The 22,130-nt window shown below is 45.6% G+C and overlaps 1 protein-coding gene across 1 annotated transcript in view; it reads right to left on the reverse strand.

Annotated features, from left to right (window-relative positions):
- The window catches only part of LOC106601405 (alpha-1,6-mannosylglycoprotein 6-beta-N-acetylglucosaminyltransferase B), a 76,391-nt gene that overhangs the window by 42,553 nt on the left and 11,708 nt on the right, over positions 1-22,130 (reverse strand). Inside the window, exons 3-7 of the mRNA XM_082976506.1 lie at positions 13,672-13,819; positions 8,941-9,050; positions 7,553-7,626; positions 7,057-7,224; positions 4,207-4,371 (exon numbers count right to left, since the gene is read on the reverse strand). Coding sequence (XP_082832632.1) covers positions 4,207-4,371; positions 7,057-7,224; positions 7,553-7,626; positions 8,941-9,050; positions 13,672-13,819 — 665 coding nt within the window. The remainder of the gene's footprint in view (positions 1-4,206; positions 4,372-7,056; positions 7,225-7,552; positions 7,627-8,940; positions 9,051-13,671; positions 13,820-22,130) is intronic.

Consider the following 22,130-nt stretch of genomic DNA (forward strand, 5'->3'; position numbering starts at 1 on the left):
AAGAACAACAGAGACTCTTCTTTTTGGAGGCTGATCAAGGAACAGGCTTGAGAAGGATGCTGTGTGTTGACAGCGCTGGTGCTGGTTTATCCAAGCTAATAGTTCTCTAAAGAGAGACTGATGAAAAGAAGAATCCTATTTATATACGTTCTGAAAGCATCTCTTGGCCAAAGACCAGACTGGCCTGCTTTCCCAAAGCAAAGCAAACACCTATCAATCACTGCGTCTCATGTTCACTCAGGCGTTTGAAGTTATGAGCCTCTTTTTAACTAGAGAAGGTTTAAAGGAGTGGGGTTTGCATGAAGAGAATGCTCGGAGTGGTAAACTCAAAGAATACTGCAGTCAATCTATACCTTTCCCAGCCTTGGTTTTGTGAATAATTCAAGCTTCAAGTGTTTAACGCTGTGTGCACAAGTACAGTGAAATACCTTTCTTGCAAGCTCCAAATCCAACAATCAATATCAATGTAGCACTAAAAATAAGGTAGAACAGTAACCCATGAGAAATAAAAATAGGAAGAACAGTTTATAAAGGGTCAGTTCCAATACCATATTTCCAATGTGCATGGATACTGGAGGGATATAGGTAGATAGAGGAAAGATGACTAGACATCAGGATGATAGACAGAGTAGCAGCAGCACAAATTATGATTGTATGTGAGTGTGTGTGCATGTTGTGTGTGTGTGTGTGTGTGTGTGTGTGTGTGTGTGTGTCAGTGTGCGTGAGTATGTAGAGTCCTGTGAGTGTGCATAGGTGTCATTCTTGGTGTCCCGGTACCGCTTGCCATGCAGAAGCAGAGAGAACAGTCTATGGCTTGGGTGGCTGGAGTCTTTAATGATATTCCGAGCCTTATTTTCATACTGCCTGATATAGAGGTTCTGGATGGCAGGGAGCTCGGCCCCAGTGATGAACTGGGCTATCCGAATCACCCTCTGTAGCGCCATGGCATAGAGGGTGGTGCTGTTTCCATACCACCTTACCTTTGATGCAGCTAGTCAAGATGCTCTCAATGGTGCAGCTGTAGAACTTTTTGAGGATCTGTCATGAGGGCCCATGCCAAACCTTTTCAACCTCATCCCTTCTCTCAGCACACATCCAAGCTGCAGGCTAAGGTTAAATCTAGACTTGGTTTCCTCTATCGTAATCGCTCCTCTTTCAACCCAGCTGCCAAACTAACCCTGATTCAGATGACCATGCTACCCATGCTAGATTATGGAGATGTAGTTTATAGATTGGCAGGTAAGGGTGTTCTCGAGAGGCTAGATGTTCTTCGGCCATCAGATTTGCCACCGATGCTCCTTGTAGGACACATCAATACTCCTACTCCTCTGTAAACTGGTCATCTTCTGTATACCTGGCGCAAGACCCACTGGTTGAAGATTATTTATTAAACCCTGTTAGGCCTCACTCCCCCCAATCTGAGATACCAACTGCAACCCTCATCCTCCACATACAACACCCGTTCTGCCAGTCACATTCTGTTAAAGGTCCCCAAAGCACACTCATCCCTGGGTCACTCCTCTTTTCAGTTTGCTGAAGCTAGCGACTGGAAAGAGCTGCAACAAACACTCGAACTGGACAGTTTTATCTCAATCTCTACTTTCAAAGACACTCTTACTGACACTTGTGTCTGCATTGTCTTCTTTGCCTAACAAAGTTTGTGCTGCTACTATGTTGTGCTGCTGCAATGTTGCTGCTATGTTGTGTTGTCATGGTTTTTTACCTTTATTTAACTAGGCAAGTCAGTTAAGAACAAATTCTTATTTACAATGACAGTTTAACCCACTGTTCCCGGGTAGACTACCTTGTTCAGGAGCAGAACAACATATTTTTTACTTGTCAGCTCGGGGATTCGATCCAGCAACCTTTTGGGTACTGGCCCAACGCTCTAATCACTAGGCTACCTGCCGGCCCTGCTGTGTTGTCACCATGCTGTGTTGCTGCCATGTTGTGTTGCTTGCTGCCATGTTGTGTTGCTTGCTGCCATGTTGTGTTGCTTGCTGCCATGTTGTGTTGTGTTGTGTTGCTTGCTGCCATGTTGTGTTGTCTTAGGTCTCTCTTTATGTAGTGTTGTCTCTCTTGTCGTGATGTGTGTTTTGTCCCCGCAGGAGGCCTTTTGCCTCTTGGTAATCCGTCATTGTAAATAAGAATTTCTTCTTAATTGACTTGCCTAGTTAAATAAAGATTCAATAAAAATATGTAAATAAAAGGTGGAAGGGGCAATGTTGTCCCTTCTTCACGACTGTGCATGTGTGAATGGACCATTTTAAAGTCCTTAGTGGTTTGGACACAGAGGAACCTGAAGCTCTCGACCCGCTCCACTGCAGCCCCATCGATGTGTTGATCAGCTCCTTGGTCTTACTGTCGTTGAGGGAGAGATTGTTGTCCCGGCACCACACTGCCAGGTCACTGACCTCCTCCCTGTAGGGTGTCTCAGTGTCTCCAGTGATCAGGCCTACCAACGTTGTGTCGTCAGCAAACTTGATGGTGTTGGAGTCGTGCATGGCCACGCAGTAGTGGGTGAACAGGTAGTACAGGAGGGGACTAAGCACACACCCGTGTGGGGCCCCCATGTTGAGGGTCAGCATGGCAGAGGTGATGTTGCCTACCCTCAACACCTGGGGGCGGCCCGTCAGGAAGTCCAGGATCCAGTTGCAGAGGGAGGTGTTCAGTCCCAGGGTCCTTAGCTTGGTGACAAACTTTTAGTGGACAATGTTGAACGCTGAGCTGTAGTCAGTGAACAGCATTCTCACATAGGTATTCCTCTTATCTAGGTGGGTGAGGGCAGTGTGGAGTGCAATTGCGATTAAGTTGTTTTTGAATCTGTTGGGGCGGTATGCAAATTGGGGTGGGTCTAGGGTGTCTGGGATGATGGAGTTGATGTGCGCCATCACTAACCTTTCAAAGCACTTCAGGGGGGTAGTCATTATGGCTTGAAGCCTTAGAGTTCTTGGGGACAGGAACGATGATATTGAATATGCCTGCCAGCTAATCTGCGCATTCTCTGAGAACATGCCCTTGAATACTGTCTGGCCCCGCGTCCTTGAGAGTGTTGACCTGATTAAAGATCTCACTCACGTTGGCCTCGGAGAGCGAGATAACCCAGTTCTCTGGGTTGGTGGGGGCCCTCACGCATGAAACGGTATTGTTATGGTCGAAGCGTGCATAAAATGCAATGAGTTCATCTGGAAGAGAGGCATTGTTGGACAGAGCACGTCTTCCTTTGTAATCCGTAATGGACTGAAGCCCCGGGTGTCGGAGCCTGTGTAGTATTATTCCACCTTTTACCTTATTGTCCTTTTGATATTTTGCGTAGCGGGACTTCTTGTACTTGTTCCTTTCCTCAGCCGTAGCCTCAGAGTTGTCTGCGATAGCCCTGTTCGCGGTATTCTTTGTCCCCTATCCTTTATTTTAGCGCAAACCTCAGTGTTAATCCAGGGCTTTTGTTTGGGGAAGCAGCGACCCTTCACTATGGGGACAACATCGCCGATGCATTTCCTTATGAAGCCGGTGACGGAGGTGGTTAACTCGTCAATGTTATTCACTTCACTGTGAAAGGAAAATCAGCACAGCTACTGTTTCATCCATCTAATGCACTGCAGACAAGCACAGGCATGTGCACACACACATTCCAATATTATTATGAGGTTGATTTATAACCGTTTATGACATTACGAAAAGGTTTTCAACACAAAGGGCAGGCTTGGGGAGATTCTACAGTCATTGTCATTTCATCGGTGATGGTAAAGCAGTGTTCCTGTATTCAGGCTCCACCACTCTTTCAAAATGTCCCTGTAAATGATAGGCTGGTTAAAGAGCACTAAAGACAATACATCCCAGGCCTGCTCTCCTGATAACGGCTGGTCAGTCTCCTCCTTACAAATCTACTTCTCTCTGCCATTCACAGTAACACCACTCACAGCAAATGGGTCCGTAATGGCTAGTGGAGAAAAACGTCACCACTGTAATGTTCATGAAAGCCACCTCGTTTTGATCCATCTTTGGTCAACCTTCCATCTTTTTGTCAGTTGTGTCTCTGCCTATTTTTTCGGGAATCAAATATAGCAAACCAAAATGGGCACCTACCTGTACAGCATATTACTGGCCTGCACTGTCATGGGAAGAGATATGAGTGAACTGTCAACCTTTTGACTCATAGCAGAGACACAGAAACTCTCTCTCTCTCCACAGTCACAGCACACTCACCCTCTTCTGCTCCCTCCATTGACTCCTCAGACTGTCATCTAGCCTGCGTGCAGCCGAGGCCCACTGTGCAGCCAGCCTGCGCATCCTTCTCTTCATGAAACTCAGAGACTCCTTCCCCGTACCCACCTGCTCCAGGAGGGCCTCGATGTCTGACCGGAATGCCAACTGGAGGACAGGAAAAGGAACATCTACATTTTTCTTCTCCCCTTACTATGTTAATCGCTATGAGCACCTAGAAAGAGATATATATATATATATATACACACTGCTCAAAAAAATAAAGGGAACACTAAAATAACACATCCTAGATCTGAATGAAATAATCTTATTAAATACTTTTTTCTTTACATAGTTGAATGTGCTGACAACAAAATCACACACAAATAATCAATGGAAATCCAATTTATCAACACATGGAGGTCTGGATTTGGAGTCACACTCAAAATTAAAGTGGAAAACCACACTACAGGCTGATCCAACTTTGATGTAATGTCCTTAAAACAAGTCAAAATGAGGCTCAGTAGTGTGTGTGGCCTCCACGTGCCTGTATGACCTCCCTACAACGCCTGGGCATGCTTCTGATGAGGTGGCGGATGGTCTTCTGAGGGATCTCCTCCCAGACCTGGACTAAAGCATCCGCCAACTCCTGGACAGTCTGTGGTGCAACGTGGCGTTGGTGGATGGAGCGAGACATGATGTCCCAGATGTGCTCAATTGGATTCAGGTCTGGGGAACGGGCGGGCCAGTCCATAGCATCAATGCCTTCCTCTTGCAGGAACTGCTGACACACTCCAGCCACATGAGGTCTAGCATTGTCTTGCATTAGGAGGAACACAGGGCCAACCGCACCAGCATATGGTCTCACAAGGGGTCTGAGGATCTCATCTCGGTACCTAATGGCAGTCAGGCTACCTCTGGCGAGCACATGGAGGGCTGTGCGGCCCCCCAAAGAAATGCCACCCCACACCATGACTGACCCACCGCCAAACCGGTCATGCTGGAGGATGTTGCAGGCAGCAGAACGTTCTCCCCGCGTCTCCAGACTCTGTCACGTCTGTCACATGTGCTCAGTGTGAACCTGCTTTCATCTGTGATGAGCACAGGGCGCCAGTGGCGAATTTGCCAATCTTGGTGTTCTCTGGCAAATGCCAAACGTCCTGCACGGTGTTGGGCTGTAAGCACAACCCCCACCTGTGGACGTCGGGCCCTCATACCACCCTCATGGAGTCTGTTTCTGACCATTTGAGCAGACACATGCACATTTGTGGCCTGCTGGAGGTCATTTTGCAGGGCTCTGGCAGTGCTCCTCCTGCTCCTCCTTGCGCAAAGGCGGAGGTAGCGGTCCTGCTGCTGGGTTGTTGCCCTCCTACGGCCTCCTCCACGTCTCCTGATGTACTGGCCTGTCTCCTGGTAGCGCCTCCATGCTCTGGACACTACGCTGACAGACACAGCAAACCTTCTTGCCACAGCTCGCATTGATGTGCTATCCTGGATGAGCTGCACTACCTGAGCCACTTGTGTGGGTTGTAGACTCCGTCTCATGCTACCACTAGAGTGAAAGCACCGCCAGCATTCAAAAGTGACCAAAACATCAGCCAGGAAGCATAGGAACTGAGAAGTGGTCTGTGGTCACCACCTGCAGAACCACTCCTTTATTGGGGGTGTCTTGCTAATTGCCTATCATTTCCACCTGTTGTCTATTCCATTTGCACAACAGCATGTGAAATGTATTGTCAATGTTGCTTCCTAAGTGGACAGTTTGATTTCACAGAAGTGTGATTGACTTGGAGTTACATTGTGTTGTTTAAGTGTTCCCTTTATTTTTTTGATCAGCATATATATAAGTCCAATATATTAAACACTTAATTAATACATTAAACACCTCCCCAAGCCTGTACAAAACAGCCACATTGTAACCACCAATATCCAGCAGCCCTACTTGGAGATGGGTGTTATATCAGTACTGCTCTCACTGTCATACCCATTCCCCCTGGAGGCAGGGCTCTCAGATAGTGTTGCCTGAGGGACTCCTGCCTCATGCTCATAAACAGGCTGCCTTCATTTCACTCCGCATGTTTCCCAGCCCTTTTTAAATCGCTGTATCACAGTGCAATCCGAGCAGCCAAGTGCTAATCAATGTTGTAACCGCATAAGGGATCACAGAGGACGTTTAAATGACACACATAGACAGTCACACAGACCTCTCCGTCTCTCTCTCACACAGTGGGGACACACAATCCCTCTTTCCTTCCACACACATTCTCTTGCTTATGCACACATACAAAATCAATATGAGATGCATTACTTTCACACTCAAGTTAATTATTGTTTGGAAAGCAACTTGTAGGTGTTTCTGTGAATGCAGAGGAACACCTGAGAGAAGTCACAGAATTAGTCCAGCTGGATCCAGGCAGGTAATTAGAATCCATGATTAAGCTGCACAGATAATTTAAATGAGCAGCCGACCCATTGGTGTGTAGTGCACAGCGCTCCGGGGAGCAGCAAGGGGGCTGTAACTAGAACACCTGGCCCTGGTGGACCCATAAATAACTGGAATGCTGCTCTCACAAGAAAAACAGCAACAGCCATGATTCAAGGCAGAGGGAGAATAGACTGTGAGTGACTGTATATCCACACTCCCCTCCCAGGAGACTGTGTGGCAGTCGGATAGAGGGAAATTAGAGTGGAGATGAAATACAAAGACTAGTATCATAGACACAAACTCTGTACACACACACACACACACACACACACACACACACACACACACACACACACACACACACACACACACACACACACACACAGTAGCAGCCCTGTAAACAGCCCATGCCAACCCAGCTATCCCACCTGTCTCTTGGGGAAAGGTTTGTGCGTGGGTGTGGTGGTCTGGTTCCTCCAGGTCAGAGGGGGGCAGAACCACTCCACCTCACTCAGGTAGATGAGGAAGGAGCAGTCGGAGCCGTCCACCCCATAGAAGGCATAGCAGGGGTCTGAGGTCCAGCGGGCACGCATCCACTGAGGGGAAAGGTCAAGGCAGACTCAAGTAATAATAAATATATACAGTATCTCTATGGATCAAAGGAGGTCAAAGAATGTCAAATGTCAGTGTAGAAATGAATGTATTATAGCTAAGGAACCCATGAAATGTGGCTTGGACTTGGTCAAGGTCCTTTCATTGATCTGAACACAGCACTAGACATTGATCCTTATGAAACAAGGCAGGGTTGATTGAAGCTGATCGTAAAGCTGGAGTTGCAGGGTAATAAACAGTCCAAGAGCAAAAGGACATAGGGGCTGTGGGATCAGGAGAACCACTGTGAAATTGCATGACATGCGGACTTACATCCACCTTGCTGGGGCAGTCTGGGTAGTGAGGGTCTTTGGGCACCTCACACTGTCCTGTTGTGCCATCCTTAACTGTGGGACAAAAACACATGTATTAACAACAAACACCTCCCTATGGGCAGAATCCTTATAATACCTGCTCATAACTTTGCTATTCAGCCCTATGAGGAGAGTATGGAGCAGTTGAGCCAGGAACCAGACAAGCTTTTCAACAGGTCATACCTAAAAGGAAGCATATCTTGGCTTTAGCACTAGTCTATTGTATTAGAGCAGAACTCTCCTTGTCATGGGGATAGAACAGAGTGTTAGACAGACTGTTGGGTTAGTTAACTAGTGGCCATGGGGATAGAACAGAGTGTTAGACAGACTGTTGGGTTAGTTAACTAGTGGTGATGGGGATAGAACAGAGTGTTAGACAGACTGTTGGGTTAGTTAACTAGTGGTCATGGGGATAGAACAGAGTGTTAGACAGACTGTTGGGTTAGTTAATAGCCACTTCTGAAAGCCTGGCTTCCCTTGCTGATCTCTGATGCCTACTGAGAACAGTGGATAGACAACACTTGATTAATAAAATCCCCTCTCTCCCCAGTCTCACTCCTTCGTTCCCTCTCTCCCCAGTCTCACTCCTTCGTTCCCTCTCTCCCCAGTCTCACTCCTTCGTTCCCTCTCTCCCCAGTCTCACTCCTTCGTTCCCTCTCTCCCCAGTCTCACTCCTTCGTTCCCTCTCTCCCCAGTCTCACTCCCTCTCGTCGGCAGCCAGCTCCAATTAAAGAGAGCGGAAGCTGTTTCTCTACCAGCACGCCGCCAAGCCTGGGTGAGCGCAATCACAGACAAAGGATTAGCAGCCATTCTGTTTGATTACCATTATAACTACAGCAGTCACAGTGTGGAGCGCTAACACTAGCGGTGTCACTAAATTAGCCAGGGGATTAGGTTCTGGTAGCAAAAACAGTCTCTACAGAATAGAATATGTCTGCTTTACTCAATGACAAGGCAAATAATGACAATATGCAAAGTCTATAATTGGCTTTCTAATGTGTCGGCTAGTCTCGCTTTGCATGTAAGTAGCCTACTGTATCTCTTGCTCAAACAGAACAGGAGCACAATGAACTGAGCAGAGGACAGCTAATAGAAGAAAGCTGACAGTCTCAGATCTAGAGGGGAATTCGTCAGCATACACTGAACATCATGTAATGCTGAGACAGGGAGATGGATCCCTCCTGCAGCGTAGCTCTCTTTACAAAGACATGAATGGAGACTCATCATTTGAAGTACTGTCATAAATGCTGCCTGTCATTACAGTGTGGTCTTACAGTGTGGCAGACATATACAACTCCCTTTCAAATGTGAAGAGTGGTCAGATGTGTGTGTGTGTGTCTCTCGTACCTCTGTTGTTGGCCATGCTGCGCTGTAGGATCTGCTCCACCCTCACAGCCATGTCAGACATGTTCTGGGCGATAGCCTGGATCCTCTCCACCAGACCAATCGGCTGGATCCTGCCAACACACACACACACACACACACACACACACACACACACACACACACACACACACACACACACACACACACACACCACACACACACACACACACACACACACACACAGAGGAATGACCATCAATAGGGCACATGCAGGCACAGGTGATTAAAGTGTTAGGCATGTCTTCTCTTTCTTACTGATCTGATCATTTCTGCCATCTCTTTCCCCATGACAACCCACCGGGCACACACTGGTTGAATGAATCATTTTTTTCTAGTCATTTCAATTAAATTATGTTGAACCAACGTGGAATTGATGTGAATTGATGTCTGTGCCCAGTGGGAATGCACATTCAATCTTTATCCTTTATCTCAATCCTTAAACTCCCTGGAAACATCTAGAAAAATAAACATAGAAGGCTACTTCTTTCATCTAAGTCCACCCTCCTACAGTATACGCTTACTTTTTCCTCCCAAAAGAGAAGAGCTTCAACAAGTAGAGGAAATGATAATTGTGTGGAACTTGGTTGGAACGTGAAATAAAAAAGCTTTTAAACTCTGACACAATTTATTTGTTGAGGTGAAAAAGTGACTCAGCACATTAAAGCAGGTCCCTGGGAGACTGAGAACAGAGCGCAATTAGGTTGTTAGCAAATTCCTTTTATGGCAGCTGACTGCCATGGCTTGTTGTTGCCATGTTAGTGTTGGCACAACAATCAGAAAAAGAGAGTGAGAAAGAGAAAAGGAGACAGCAATAGAAAGAGGGAGATAGCCCTGAACTCACAGCTATCTCAGGCACTAGCAGTGAAAACTGGAAGGTGCCCAGGGAACTCCAAGCTGAAGCATTATGGCAGTGTGAACATTTTGAACTTGCTTTGGCTCCCTTCCGATAAAAACCGAAATCTCAGCCCTAGCTGATGTAACAAAGGTCCAAAGAGGCACAGAGATTTCCAGCTGTCTTTATGGAGCCATGATGATTGTGTATAATCTCAATGCAGTCAGTCAGCCGCCTGGGCCCTACAGTATAAAAGAACAGTGCTCCTCTGTGTGCTGTAGAGAACTGAGGTCTAAATGTTCTCACGGGCATAGCCATGGTTAAGCAAGGCCACCGAGACAGAATTATCACCAGTCCATTCAGCCTCTATCTGTTACTTCTATACTGGATCTTCCCAAGGCTGCTGTGACCTGCTCAGGGAAGCTGAGGACCCTCCAATAGGATTGATGCTGGTCTTAAGGAGTACTACTGTACTATAGATGAACTCTGCAGAGCTGAAGACACTGTTTATCAGGGAGTATCAACCAGAGCTAAATCAATACCTGGGGTCTAACAGCCTGTCATATCAATGAGATGCTTACTGTAGACAGTGTTCAACACTGGCCTTTTGCTTTTGTTCAAACTCTACAGCTTTATCTAACATATGCATTTAAATGAATGGTTGCGAGTTTTTTTGTTGTTGGAAGAAAATGGGAAATGGTCTAGACCAGTGCTTTTAGTATAAGTGTATGAGCATGGGTGTGGTATGTGTGTCTAAAATGCTACATTACTTTGCGTAAAATCCCCCTCTAATATCACTTGACCATGTACTGCCCTATGGGCAAGTGTTAGCCATCCCTTCCGATTCCCTCCTATGAGGCAGCATGTCAGAACAGATGAGAGCCAGACACAGACAGAGCTGTCCTCTACACAGCACCAGACTGCAGCACAGACTGATCAGTATAGGAAACATTCCTGTGGCCAGACAGATAATCCTGTCCTCTCTCTACAGAACACCACTAATACATTTACAATGGGTGTCTGGCCCTGGAGAACCATATACAGCATTGAAGAGAGAGAAACGGCTGATTCCTTTTTAAAGACCTAACAGTGAACTCTGAATGGCTGGGTGTCACGGTCGTCGTAAGAACTGGACCAAGGCGCAGCGTACGTAGCGTTCCACATCTTTTTATAAAGTGAAACTTCAGCACAAACAAAACAATAAAGAACAAATGAAACGTGACATTCTGGAGTGCTCACAGGCAACTACACAAAAAAAAAAAAGGCTGAACGTCATGCCTGGACTGGGCACCGGCGCAGAAGAGGGCTCCGGCCATGGAGCTGGGTTGGACGCCGTGCCTGGACTGGGTATCGGCGCAGATGAAGGCTTCGGCCATGGAGCTGGGTTAACCGCCACGCCCGGACTGGGCACCGGCGCAGAGGAAGGCTCCGGCCTTGGAGCGGGACTGGATGCCGTGCCTGGACATCAGCGCAGAGGAAGGCTCCGGCCTTGGAGCGGGACTGGATGCCGTGCCTGGACATCGGCGCAGAGGAAGGCTCCTGCCATGGAGCGGGACTGGACGCCGTGCCTGGACTGGGCACCAGCGCAGAGGAAGGCTCCGGCCTTGGAGCTGACTGGACGCCGTGCCTGGACTGGGCACCGGCGCAAAGGAGGGCTCCGGACTGGGGACCGTCGCCGGAGGCTCCGGACTGGGGACCGTCGCCGGAGGCTCCGGACTGGGGACCGTCGCCGGAGGCTCCGGACTGGGGACCGTCGCCGGAGGCTCCGGACTGGGGACCGTCGCCGGAAGCTCTGGACTGTTGATGCGCACTGGAGGCCTAGTGCGTGGAGCCAGTACAGGTGGCACCGGACTGGTGACACGCACTTCAGGTCGAGTGCGGGGAGTAGGCACAGGACATGCCGGACTGGGGAGGCGCACTGGAGGCCTGATGCGTGGGACCGGCACAGGTTGCACCGGACTGGTGACACGCGCTTCAGGGCAGGTGCGGGGAGCTGGCACAGGATGTACTGGGCTGTGGAGGCGCACTGGAGAATTGGTGCATAGAGCCGGCACAAATCGTACCAGAACGATGACACATTTCGCACGGCGAGTGCGGGGAGCTGGCACAGGACGTACTGGGCTGTGAAGGCGTACTGGAGACTTGGTGTGTAGAGCCGGCACACATGGAACCGGACAAATGATACGCTCCAAGTCGAGTGCGGAGAGCTGGCACAGGACATACAGGGCTGTGGAGGCGTACTGGAGACCTGGTGCATGGAGCCGGCACAGTTTTTACCAGACTGCTAGCACGCTCCTCAGGACGAGTACGGAGAGCTGACTCAGGTGGCATCAAACAGATAACACGCTCCTTAGGGCGAATGTCGTGCATCATACACCAACACAACAACTCTCTCATTTCTCTCTCTTCCAATTTCTCCATCAACTCACTGACGGTCTCTGACTCTCTCCATTCACTCTCCTCCAATTTCTCCCTCTTCTCCCAGATAGGCTCTGGTTCGCTCCTCGGCTCCGCAGACCACCCCGTGTGCCCCCCCCCCAAAAAAAGATTTGGGCTGTCCTTTGGGCTTTCCTTGTGGCCGCGAACCCCGGTGTCGTCGCTGTCCTCCCTTATCTCCTTGTGTCTGCTTCCAAGGAAGTCTTTCGTGTCCCTCCATGATTTCCTCCCATGTCCAGGATATCTTCTCCTCCTTGATCTCCTCCCAAGCCCAGGATACCTTCTCCTCCTGGGCACGCTGCTTGGTGCTGTTGTGGTGGGATCTTCTGTCACGATCGTCGTAAGAACTGGACCAAGGCGCAGCATACGTAGCGTTCCACATCTTTATTATAAAGTGAAACTTCAGCAAATACAAAACAATACAGAACAAACGAAACGTGACGTTCTGGAGTGCTCACAGGCAACTACACAAAAACAAAACAAGATCCCACAAAACACAGTGGGGAAATGGCTGCCTAAATATGATCCCCAATCAGAGACAACGATAAACAGCTGCCTCTGATTGGGAGCCATACCAGGCCAACATAGAAATAGAACAACCTAGATTACCCACCCTAGTTACACCCCGACCTAACCAACATAGAGAATAAAAGGCTCTCTATGGTCAGGGCGTGACACTGGGTTTTTTGTTTGTATCTGTTAAACTGCACCTTGGCTGAATTCTGAGCAGGTCACCAAGCAGACTAGACTTTATTACCAGAGGCAAAGTGCTGAAGCCTAGAGACGCTCCCCCTTTTTCATAATCGCTTACAGTTAGGCTGACTTAAACAGCAATGAATGGCCTCTTTCCGGCAACATTTAGGAAGAAAATCCTCATAATTTCTTTAGTACCTCCCAAAGAAGCCAATTAGATGCCTGTACATGATAGAATGTGAATAGTGGGAGTTATTTATGTTCTAACAATACTGTCTACTCTGGTGGTTAGAATCCATATCAAACATCCACAACTCTGCATCCTGGCAGTTAGCTCAACTCTCAGGCATAGTTTGAGCCGGGATTATTTTCCTGGTGTGAGACAGTGAGTGTAGGAGCAGGGATGTCCAGAAGGGATGGCCAGAGTGTCAGACATGGGCAAACCTCGGCAGGAGGGAGCCTCTCAACCCCCTGTATGAGAAAGGTCCGTTGCCATGGAGACAGAAGAGCAAACTCCAGGTTGTTAGCCTCTGCATGTCTGGCAGCGCAGCATCCCTGTCTGACTGTCCATGTCCACCCAATAACAGAGCAAATAGATAGGAAAATGTTGAGACTAACGAGACAACTTCTAGTTTAAATATCCTCCAATTATTTGTCTATATGCAGACAAATACATGCATACACCATACATTATGTAATGGCAGGCCTGCTACCAAACCCCAGAACCCTACCTGTCCAGTGCTGAGCTGAGCTCATCCAGTCTGTGGGAGTCTGTGGTGGTGTTGCCCAGTTTGGACAAAGTGTCCATCCTCTTCATGATGACCTCCAGCATATCACTGATCTTCCTCAGCACCCCGCGAGACTCTGGACCTCCCAGCACTGCCAACACACAGACACATACAGTAGGTCAGATTATAAGAGCACAAGGGCTGGGGTCAATTCAATTTGAAGGCTGTCAATTCAGGAAGTAAACTTAAATAACAATTCAAAATGTGGAAAAACTACATCTATTTTTTATGACTTCTCAAACTGAGGACTAGTTAAAAACTAAGGACTAGAAGCTACATTTTTCAAAAATGTTTCAATGTTTTTTTATTTTTTTTAAAATTAAAACCCCTTCCTGTATTGACTGCCTTCAATTCATCCCTGAAGAGCAAAATACAGTTAAATCGAGTACAGGCATAACTGAATGACAACAGAACCAGAATACAATATGGAATTTTATTGAATGTTTTTGGGTAGGATAGTTTGGGGTAGGCCTCGTCTCAGAGGAATGTTCCTCAGAGCCAGATGCTGATGACAGGTTGCCCTATGCTGGGCATCTGGCATCAAAACCCCCCACCCGCTGGGAGAACAGGGATCCGATGAAGGTCCTTCAGTTGGTGGTGGGGAGGTCATTGGAAGACTGTTGCTGCAAAACAGCAAGTGGGAGGTTTGAGATTCATGCACATAGACCCTTTTCTTGTACACGACACACTGACTTCATGCACAGACGCACGAGACGCTTGGCTGCAGTAAGAAAGCCATCGCCATCTGCGCATATTCAACATAGCCTAGATTTGTTTTTATCACTTCTGAACAACAACAAAAACATTTTGGGGTTCTCATATGCTTACAATGATGTTTTGATTCTTGCTTGAACAGTCGCTAAGATTATATTTGGTTGTGATCTTTGCAAAATAATTATTTGGGATGCAGCACTTGTTAGCTAGAATGCTAACGCTCATTGATATAGTCTGTAGCAAAAGCTAACCAATTGTACTGGTTAAGGTTGAAGTGTTTTCGAAGTATAATGCCGTTGATTTGCGATGATGACACATTATATTAAACAGGACATTCATACAAGCCTTAAAATCCAATTATAATCCAAAAGTAGTGTGAAATGCACTCATAAGCAACATGTAAATCAAGGCTTTTTTTGCTGGCATTCTATAAGAACCCCGTGTTCTGCAACCAACTTGCGCACATCGCCCTCGTGCGGCAACGTTTGCAAACACAGAAAGGGGTCTACTGGTTGAAAGAGATGAAAGTAATTATTGCACGAGTGAGTCCATAGGTTAATCAGCAACCGTGGTGGAACTGCCTTAGTGTGCCATGATCATAGGATGAAGTTAATAGGTGAATGACATTCCACACGCTTGCTAATAGTAAAGGAGGAGGAGAGACCTGACGCTATGCTGATGAGGTAACATTATGAGACTACCCTATAAATACCGGCTATACTGATGAGGTAATGTTATAGGCACTACCCTATAAATACCAGCTATACTGATGAGGAAATGTTATAGGCACTACCCTATAAATACCAGCTATACTGATGAGGAAATGTTATAGGCACTACCCTATAAATACCAGCTATACTGATGAGGAAATGTTATAGGCACTACCCTATAAATACCGGCTATACTGATGAGGAAATGTTATAGGCACTACCCTATAAATACCGGCTATACTGATGAGGAAATGTTATAGGCACTACCCTAAAAATACCGGCTATACTGATGAGGTAATGTTATAGGCACTACCCTATAAATACCAGCTATACTGATGAGGAAATGTTATAGGCACTACCCTATAAATACCAGCTATACTGATGAGGAAATGTTATAGGCACTACCCTATAAATACCGGCTATACTGATGAGGAAATGTTATAGGCACTACCCTATAAATACCGGCTATACTGATGAGGAAATGTTATAGGCACTACCCTAAAAATACCGGCTATACTGATGAGGTAATGTTATAGGCACTACCCTATAAATACCGGCTATACTGATGAGGTAATGTTATAGGCACTACCCTATAAATACCGGCTATACTGATGAGGTAATGTTATAGGCACTACCCTATAAATACCGGCTATACTGATGAGGTAATGTTATAGGCACTACCCTATAAATACCGGCTATATTGATGAGGTAATGTTAGGCACTACCCTATAAATACCGGCTATCCAGTCCTTGGGGGCCTGATTGGTGTCATCAATTCCCCCCCCCATCCCTAGCAAACACACCTGATTTAAACTAATTGCATTTTTAACTGAAGATCATGATTAGTTGATTATTGGAGTCAGGTGTTAGCTGGGGCAAAAGTGTGACACCAATCAGGCCCCTGAGGACTGGAGTTGCCCTGAGCTATGCTGATGAGTGAGATAGTGATGGGAATTATATGAGTTTACTAGATGAATGAAAAGTGACAATCCATTCAGTCTAGCCTTACTGATTGAATGTTCGTAAACTACATTACTTTACACACACACACAGAGACAGACAAACAGACAGACAGAGAGAGAGATAAGTGATAGATAGTGATAGAGATCTGTTGTGTGGTTAACTGCTATATTGACAAAGAGAACTGCCAGTTAAATCAGACATGTTGGAAGTAAAAGCACCATTGCCTCTGATCCATACTGTCAGCATATCAGCCTCATCCAAAATGAGTTAATCTAACTAAACAATCAATCCCTGGGCTAAGTACAACACAGAACCTAGGGGACAATCCTCCTGCTTCCCCACTCCCACGACCTATCCATTCTACAATATGAAGATTAAATTAAATCTAGAATCGGCTTCCTTTTTCGCAACAAAGCATCCTTCACTCATGCTGCCAAACATACCCTCGTAAAACTGACTATCCTACCGATCCTCGACTTCGGCAATGTCATTTAGAAAATAGCCTCCAACACTCTACTCAATAAATTGGATGCAGTCTATCACAGTGCCACCCGTTTTGTCACCAAAGCCCCATATACTACCCACCACTGTGACCTGTACGCTCTCGTTGGCTGGCCCTCGCTTCATACTCGTCGCCAAACCTACTGGCTCCAGGTCATCTACAAGTCTTTGCTAGGTGAAGCCCCGCCTTATCTCAGCTCACTGGTCACCATAGCAGCACCCACCCGGTTACCCTCACTGGTCACCCCCAAAGCCAATTCCTCCTTTGGCTGCCTTTCCTTCCAGTTCTCTGCTGCCAATGACTGGAACGAACTGCAAAAATCTCTGAAGCTGGAGACTTATATCTCCCTCACTAACTTTAAGCACCAGCTGTCAGAGCAGCTCACAGATCACAGCACCTGTACATAGCCCATCTGTAAATAGCCCATCCAACTACCTCATCCCCATACAGTATTTATTTATTTTGCTCCTTTGCACCCCAGTATCTCTACTTGCACATTCATCTTCTGCACATCTATCATTCCAGTGTTTAATTGCTATATTGTAATTACTTCACAAGTATGGCCTATTTATTGCCTTACCTCCCTTACCTCATTTGCACACACTGTATATAGACTTTTTCTACTGTATTATTGACTGTATGTTTGTTTATTCCATGTGTTATTCTGTGTTGTTGTATGTGTCGAACTGCTTTGCTTTATCTTGGCCACGTCGCAGTTGTAAATGAGAACTTGTTCTCAACTAGCCTACCTGGTTAAATAAAGGTGAAATAAAACAAATTTAAAAATGAGGCTTAATGCCTTTTCAAAGGCTGCGTCACAATACAGATTCACTCAAGATTGCATTTGAAATGCAATGCATTGCAGACAGATGTTCCATGAATATCTCAGCCAGGCCCTGTGGTATTTGCAGTGCACCTTGACAAAACAACATCCAGGAGTTTCTCCATTTTATTTATTTAACCTTTATTTAACTAGGCAAGTCAGTAAGAACAAATTCTTATTTACGATGAAAGGCCTCCTGCGGGGACGGGGGCTGGGATTAAAAAAAATAAAAAACACCTTCATTTGACCTTCATTACTGAGGCAGAGAGCACAGGGACAAACAGGAAGGGAACAAATTAGGCTGACATTTTTGTTTTTCCCTTCTTTCTCAGCTCCAATTACCCATGACCCAGAGAGAGCAAGGGAACCAGAATGATGCTGTTAGCCCTCACCTGGTCAATGAATGAGCCCGTAGCTATTATACCAGGGTCAACTCAGTTCTCCACCACACCACACTCACATGCCACGGCCATGTGCTCCCTTATGTTTACCTAATTACTCTGCTCTAACTCCACAATGGAGATTTTATTAACTAAAGAGCACACCCAAGTCAAACAGAATGTTGAATCAATATAACCAGCTCTGCAGTTTAATGAGAATAGTACAGCTTCTGGTTAACAAGTTGTTAAAAGAGGAGTGTTCCTTTTAGGTCATTGTACCAAAAGTCTAGATACAAAACTAAATAATAGCCTTATCCTTACCCATGTCTGACAGTCTGAGTCGTTGAGAACACTGACACTGACCGACAACAGCCCCAAAATGTTGTGATTGTGGTGTGAATGAAATAGAGCTTAACCTTTATGTGGTCATTCATCAAGCGTATTAGGCTCTTAAAAATGCATTGTGTGCCGACTCACTTGCTTTCACTGTCAGACTTCATTTGTCACCGTCTAAGAGAAAGTCACCTTTGTCAGAAAAAACGAAACAGTTTTAAATTAAACCACAAAACAAAACAAACTCAGGAGTAAGTACTTAATCAGGGGGAAAAAACTGATTAGAATGGAATTGATCTTCCTGCACTGGAGATTCACGGTGTGTGTGTGTGTGTGTGTGTGCGCACAAGTGTGCCCGTGTGTAAATATACAGACACACTTTTGTCTAAAATGTCTTCCTTTCATGGTTACATCTTCCATACCTGTCTAGAGTGAATAAAGAAAACAGGCTAGATAGGCTTCTCTTCATTCACTAAGGCTGACAGCAGGGGCTGTTCATAGAGTTGAAGTCGGAAGTTTACATACACCTTAGCCAAATACATTTAAACTCCGTTTTTCACAATTCCTGACATTTAATCCTAGTAAAAATTCCCCGTCTTAGGTCAGTTAGGATCACTACTTTATTTTAATAATGTGAAATGTCAGAATTATAGTAGAGAGAATGATTTTTCAGCTTTTATTTATTTCATCACATTCCCAGTGGGTCAGAAGTTCACATACACTCAATTAGTATTTGGTAGCATTGCCTTTAAATTGTTTAACTTGGGTCAAACATTTCAGGTAGCCTTCCACAAGCTTCCCACAATAAGTTGGGTGAATTTTGGCCCATTCCTCCTGACAGAGCTGGTGTGACTGAGTCAGGTTTGTAGGCCTCCTTGCTCGCACACGCTTTTTCAGTTCTGCCCACACATTTTCTATAGGATTGAGGTCAGGGCTTTGTGATGGCCACTCCAATACCATGACTTTGTTGTCCTTAAGCCATTTTGCCACAACTTTGGAAGTATGCTTGGGTCATTGTCCATTTGGAAGACCCACTTGCGACCAAGCTTTAATTTCCTGACTGATGTCTTGAGATGTTGCTTCAATATATCCACATAATTTTCCTCCTCATGATGATGCCATCTATTTTGTGAAGTGCACCAGTCCCTCCTGCAGAGAAAGCACCCCCACAACATGATGCTGCCACCCTGTGCTTCACGGTTGGGATGGTGTTCTTCAGCTTGCAAGCCTCCCCCTTTTTCCTCCAAACATAACGATGGTCATTATGGCCAAACCGTTATATTTTTGTTTCATCAGACCAGAGGACATTTCTCCATAAAGTATGATCTTTGTCCCCATGTGCAGTTGCAAACCGTAGTCTGGCTTTTTAATGGCGGTTTTGGAGCAGTGGCCTCTTCCTTGCTGAGCGGCCTTTCAGGTTATGTCGATATAGGACTCGTTTTACTGTGGATATAGATACTTTTGTACCTGTTTCCTCCAGCACCTTCACAAGGTCCTTTGCTGTTGTTCTGGGATTGATTTGCACTTTTCGCACCAAAGTATGTTCATCTCTAGGAGACAGAACGCGTCTCTTTCCTGAGCGGTATGATGGCTGCGTGGTTCCATGATGTTTATACTTGCGTACTATTGTTTGTATAGATGAACGTGGTACCTTCAGGAGTTTGGAAATTGCTCCCAAGGATGAACCAGAATTGTGGAGGTCTACAATTTTTTTTCTGAGGTCTTGGCTGATTTCTTTTGATTGTCCCTTGTTGCCAAGAAAAGAGGCACTGAGTTTGAAGGTAGGCCTTGAAATACATCCACAGGTACACCTCCAATTGACTCAAATTATGTCAATTAGCCTATCAGAATCTTCTAAAACCATTACATTTTATGGAATTTTCCAAGCTGTTTAAAGGCACAGTCAACTTAGTGTATGTAAACTTCTGACCCACTGGAATTGTGATACAATGAATTATTAGTGAAATAATCTGTCTGTAAACAATTGTTGGAAAAATTACTTGTGTCATGCACAAAGTAGATGTCCTAACCGACTTGCCAAAACTATAGTTTGTTAACAAGAAATGTATAGAGTGGTTGAAAAACGAGTTTTAATGACTCCAACCTAAGTGCATGTAAACTTCCGACTTCAACTGTACATACATAGAATGCGCATCCATTTAAATGAAATCCCCAGACTGGACCAGTTTGGCAACATCATGACTCAAAGGAGAGGGAGGGAGATCTGTAATGTACAGAAACACTTCAAAGAACATCTCCCTTATTTTCCTGGTAATTACTGTTATAGAATGCTGAAAGACAGCATATGCTCGCCCTACAGTAATGCTAGGGATTGAAATAATTCAATAGCAAAAAAATTATCCATGTAGATGTCATTCATAATTTTCAATATCAAGAGTAATTCTATTGATGCATTTGTTCAACAGGGGAGCATGAGGCTTACAGAGACGGTATCTCAACCAGAGTAGAGGCTATAAAGCAGATGCCAAGTTCCAGGGAGGCTCTCCCTGCCGCATTGAGTCTAAACACTGCCCCTGGGCTTTGAGTCTAGGTGGAACTGGAACGTAGCTTCACAATAACGACGTTTCTCACACGTTTCGCCCATAAATCATCATTATGGAAACTAACACCCCTCCCACACAGTACATTTTATATATGTTCGCAATCTATTGTTCATCAGCTACCTCTATTTATTGCGCCAGCGACTAGTCTATCCCCTGGAGGTGAATGGGCTATTGTGTTTTCACCAAGTCCTGCGCTGTTAGTGGTTTCAGCAGCCGGTTTGCCGATAGTATCTGTGTGCTAATGTGGGCCGTTGCCATGTCATTCCTCATCTACTGGTTAATAAAGGGCCCATTTAACAAGAACTAATCTCCTTAACGACTCCATTTCGTAAGTGCCACAACACAATCGATTTTATGAACAAATTCTAATTAGATAGCCATACCGTAGCAAGCTGAGAGCGGAGCACTGGTCGGCCAGTCTCATTTCACAGTCACTGTGCCTCCACCACTGGTTTGAAATAGCTCGCCCCAAATGGGACTGGTCACATAGATGGACAGCAAACAGACTTTCACTCTATTTTTTTATGGCTCGCTGTACTATGGGTTGTTAGAAACTGAAAAAATAATTTGCTTACATTCGCCACTTTTTTTTCATGTGTTATGTTTCTTGCCAGCTAGGATGAGAAACATCTGTTCATAGGAAGAATTAATTAGATCAGTGTAGTACTTTTCCGAGCAGCTTTGCATGAACAGTTACTAATTGTCTGCTCTCTCATTGACTTTTAGTAGGGACACATATTAACGTTATAGGTCCTGAGAGTCTGGCATCTGAACCACAACGGTTTCCTGCAGCCCGTCATCAGACCCTCTGAGGTGAGGACAGATAATAAGTTCAGGAACCAGAGGGGCTCCTAGTGGGTTAATAAGGCATGTATGACTCAATGGTGTGAAGTGAATATTGCCCTGGTTGGCAATATGTCATAGCCTTCCCTGTAGCTCAGTTGGTAGAGCATGGTGTTTGCAACGCCAGGGTTGTGGGTTCGATTCCCACGGGGGGCCAGCACAGAAAAAAAATGTATGAAATTGTATGAAATGTATGCATTCACTACTGTAAGTCGCTCTGGATAAGAGCGTCTGCTAAATGACTAAAATGTAAAATGTAAATGTCATAGTACTAATCAAATTCCAACTTGGTTTATTGATCACTCCAGCTAAGATTCATTTAGCTGAGAGCTCTTACTGCCTGGAGACTGTTAGTTCTGAGCCGCATGTAATTTAGATTGAAATACAAGTGTTCAGATCGATGAAAGCCTTGCCAAAGGGCATTCCCACATAAGTTACTTTTTTGCGTTTCATCCAGACCTTTTCAGAAAAGAACATGTCCCTCTCTGCAAAGCACTGTAAGAGCCTGTGTACTTCGTTCTGAAAATAATATTAACCGTTTATTGTAGTGGGCTAAATCAGGGTCACACA

This window comes from Salmo salar, chromosome 06, assembly GCF_965601325.2.
Source record: "Salmo salar chromosome 06, fSalSal1, whole genome shotgun sequence".
In the NCBI taxonomy this organism is placed as follows: domain Eukaryota; kingdom Metazoa; phylum Chordata; class Actinopteri; order Salmoniformes; family Salmonidae; genus Salmo; species Salmo salar.